Source organism: Limulus polyphemus, unplaced genomic scaffold (assembly GCF_000517525.1).
Source record: "Limulus polyphemus unplaced genomic scaffold, Limulus_polyphemus-2.1.2 Scaffold1760, whole genome shotgun sequence".
NCBI lineage: Eukaryota > Metazoa > Arthropoda > Merostomata > Xiphosura > Limulidae > Limulus > Limulus polyphemus.
The window spans coordinates 170,583-174,987 of NW_013667370.1; the positions used below are offsets into that span (position 1 = coordinate 170,583).

At 33.1% G+C, this 4,405-nt stretch overlaps 1 protein-coding gene across 1 annotated transcript in view; it reads right to left on the reverse strand.

Moving 5' to 3' along the window:
* The window catches only part of LOC106464851 (prolow-density lipoprotein receptor-related protein 1-like), a 141,039-nt gene that overhangs the window by 69,996 nt on the left and 66,638 nt on the right, over positions 1-4,405 (reverse strand). Inside the window, exon 22 of the mRNA XM_013925008.2 lies at positions 3,803-3,931. Coding sequence (XP_013780462.1) covers positions 3,803-3,931 — 129 coding nt within the window. The remainder of the gene's footprint in view (positions 1-3,802; positions 3,932-4,405) is intronic.

Here is a 4,405-nt window from a genome sequence, read left to right on the forward strand (position 1 = left end):
ATGAAAATTAAACCTTATTTTCAATAAGCAATCCTGAAAAATATTTGGGGGTGCTTAACTTTTTTCCAGGTGTATATTTTAAATCATGCTTTTTTGAAATTTTCAGAGTTTACAGTGCCTCGCAAAAGTATTCACTCCTACCAATAATGTCACATTTTGATGAAATACAAATAATGTAAACAATTTTTTGATGAACTTTTTTTATTCAAAACTCTAATGATCAATGTTAATGTTATTTGTGAAGGAGGTTGAACATCAGCAAAACCTTGAAATTTGCTGATTGCATAAGTATTCAACTTCCTAAGTCAGTACTTGGTGGAAGCATCTTTGGCAGCAAATTCAGCTGCGAGTTTTTTTTGGACAATGAGATGATGTAATTTTTATCCATTATTCATGGCAAAATTGCTCTAATTCTGAGAAGTTCATTGGGGATCATTGATGGACTGTAATCTTCAAGTCTCGCCATAAATTTTCTATTGGATTCAAGTCAGGACTTTGACTGGGCCACTCTAGGACATTCACTTTCTTCTTTTAAAAACACCCCAATGTGGCTTTGCCTTGTGCTTTGGGTCATTGTCCTGCTGAAATTTGAATTTTAAACCCAGTTTTAGATTCTTGGCTGACTCAAGCAGGTTTTTCTCTAGGACTCACCTGTGCTTTGAACCATGCATTTTCCCATCAATCCTGACAAACTTCCCAGTCCCTTCTGATGAGAAGCATCCTCATAATATGATGCTGCCACCACCACCATGCTTGACAGTTGGGATGGTGCTGACTAGGTGATGTGCTGTATTGGATTTGCACCAAATGTAACGTTTTGAATTTAGACCAAAAAGCTCAATTTGCCTGACCACAAAACCATCTGCCACGTGTCTACAGGATCATTTACATGCTTTGTTGCAAACTTCATACAAGATTTAAGATGATTCTTTTTCAGTAATGTTTTTTCTTGCCACTTGCTCATACAGGCCAACTTTGTGTAGGGACTGAGATACTGCTGATGTATGAACATTGACTCCCATCTCAGACATGGAACTTTGCAAGTCTTTCAAAGTTACTGTTGGCTTCACAGTTACATCTCTAACCATTTTCCTGCTTGCCCAGTCACATAGTTTGGAAGGGTGGCCTGATTTGGGGAGTGACTGGGTGGTATGAAGCACATACCGCTTCTTAATGATGGGCCGTACTCAAAGAGATAATCAGCGACTTAGACATTTTTTTGTAACCTTCTCCTGATCTACGCTTCTCTACCACTTTATACCTGACTTGTTTGAAATGCTCCTTGGTCTTCATGGTTGGTTTTCATATCACTGTGTTGATTGTGATTTGAACAGATATATTTACTCTGAAGTCAAGTTAAACCACTTTAATTATACACAGATAGAGACCATTACCCTAATTCTGTGACCTTTTAAACTAATCTTTTGCACCTGAACTGAGTTAGGGTTGCCATAGCAAAGGGGGTTGAATACTTATGCAATTAAGAATATTTTAATTTTCTTTGAAAATTTAACCTACTTACAGAATATCAGCATTTTTTTAGCTTTCTCAGTTTAGAATAGATTGTGTATATTATAATTATAAAGTCTCATTTGAAAGTTTCATGATTGCAAGCTCAAATGGCAATAAAATGTGGAAACTTTGCAGGGGGGGGGGTGAATACTTTTGCAAGGCACTGTATTACTATATTCTAAAATGTATTAAAATTTAAGAAAACTGTTTAGCATATTGTGGAGCAAGTTAAGAATACCATAACTAATCCTAACCTTTTGTTTTGTAAAATCTCATGAAACACTGAGGCAAATTAAAATCCAAGATGACATATTAACAGTATAACAGCTTAGTCTTAAAAATCACACCTGATGTGCATAAAACTTATGGTATTACATTACTGACTCTCAATCTAAGTACAATGTACTTGTTTAGAGATGACTACATATGACTGTTGAATTACAACAATAAACAAATGAAAAGATAATTCATACTTCTGTTAGTTTAGAAATAATGATTTTCATTCCCATTATAATGGCCAAAAAAAGTTGATAGAGATATCATATTATACTAAGTGTGTTTATTACTTTCAGAATTTTACTAATGTTACACAAACACTATCTGAGCATAGCCATTTCTAATTTTGAAATGATAAGATAGAAGGAAGGCAGCTAGTCAACAGCACCACAGCCAAGTCTCAAGCTACTCTTTTCTCACCAGTAGGATTTTACAATCGTTCTTACAGTGCACTCTCAGCACCAAAGTGTGAGCACATTTTTGCAGCAATGGAACATGGGAAACCTTGGATTCACAGTCGAGGCATGCTAACCAATGTGTGGCTCTTTAATTTCAACTAGAGGAACTCAACTTACATCAACTATCTATTACTACTGGCTTAACAAGATAGGTCCTCAATTCTACTATAGTGAACAAAACTTATTAAATGCACATATATACTAACATTAGCTTTACAAGATATATCTTCAATTCCAGTGCAATATACACAACTTACAATATATATGAAATGTACTGGTTGGACAGTAATATCAGAAGAATAAAGAATATAATTGCATATTACTGCTGGCTTAATTACAATACAGTCAATGCAACTTGAATATGATATATGCACAATATACTAGCTTCATAATAATAGCTTTTATTCCTAGTGCAATAAAAAACTCAAAATAAATACGTTATTAATGTTAAGTACTTATGGTAAGTTTGCTGATATCAATTCTTCTCAAGTTTAGTTGCTTCCACGATCACCTAAGTTACTAATGTGTTATTATTATTTCTACTGTCTCAGTATATACTAATTCATTATGAACTAACTAACATTCTATGCTTCAGATCCCTCATTAAGGGATGTTTTGAGAAATACTGTTTCTGTGGTGGTAGTGGCTAGGGTTAATTTTTGTTCTCAAACGGGTCTTTAATGTGTGGTTTAGTGTGTATCAAATGCAACTGTATTGTGGTTTTTCAGAACTGACTTTATGGGATTTACATATTCTTAGCAAGTTTTCAGAGATATTTGACACAAAGAAATGTGGCTGTGTGTACTTTTCTTCCTGTTTAATCTTGATGGTTATCCTCTTTATCAAGTGTTTAAGGTGTCCACTCAAGGAGGGTTGTAGTGATATGTTTCTCTTCCTTCCTTTGGTGAATGTGGACTCCAATACAAAAGTTAGAACTTAAAAGCATAATAGTCATACAAGATTCTGTAATACAAATCTATCTGCAATATCCCATCAAACAGAGAAAATGACCAAGAAATGAAATGATGCAAAAGAATAATGGGATATGAATCCCACATAATATAAAGAAAGATAAAAGAAGCTGTCCATATCCACCTAACTGATACCACACTCAGTCAACCTAGCACAGCAGCCAGCTAAACCTGGGCATTCATCTTAAAAAAACATTTAAATTGTTGATTCAAGTCCTAATGGGGGACACCCCCAGATGAATAAGAAGACTTATTATTAAATCCCTGAAATTCCCACCACAAATACAGCCCTTATCAGGACTTTGTCTGAAAATGGCAGAAGATTACCAGCAAAATGTAGGATGTAAATTAATTTAGTAATTAGTACCTAATGATAATAAGGAAAGGTAATTAATTACTAATAAGAATTAGATGATCCTACTGGCTACTAATCATGACAGTGACATACTTTTGTTGGCTTTACAAGAATGAGGTTCTATTCCAGAACAATGAACACAACTTACAAAATAAACATAATACAATGACTTTACAACAACGATCATTATACTTTATTATAAAAAAAGTAAATTTAAAATGAATACATACTGCTGTTGGCTTTACAAGAATGACCTTCATTTCGAGCAACGTATCCTTCAGCACAAGAGCAGACATATGATCCAACAATATTTCTACAATAATGGCTACATGGGTGTTTTTCTTTGCACTCATCCAAGTCTATAAACAAAATACATAACAATCAATAATTACCATTTCTAGTAAACTTAGAACCTGAGTTATTCATGCTTCATTAAAAACATTCAAACACTTATAACTTTTCAAAAAGCACTTCTATTACAATATAGATAATACACAAGTTTGATTTCATCTTTAAAATTACAAATTCAACTGAAGTAATACTAGGCTGCATGTCTAAAGCTCAAATATTTCTTTTATTTATAAAATAACCAATATCTGTGAAACACAACTTACAAAGTACAACAAAAAATTGGAGTCATGTCTGAACCAAAAAAAATGGCATTATTATGAATACAGATATTGGTCAACTTAATTAGAATCAATTTGTTATAATAAGATATTAAATTTAAACACCAACAAATGCTTCAGTTTTTCAATTTTTCTTTCTAGTAAAATGAACTGTAATACTTAAAAGACTCTATTACATATATTACAATTATAACAGAATAATGA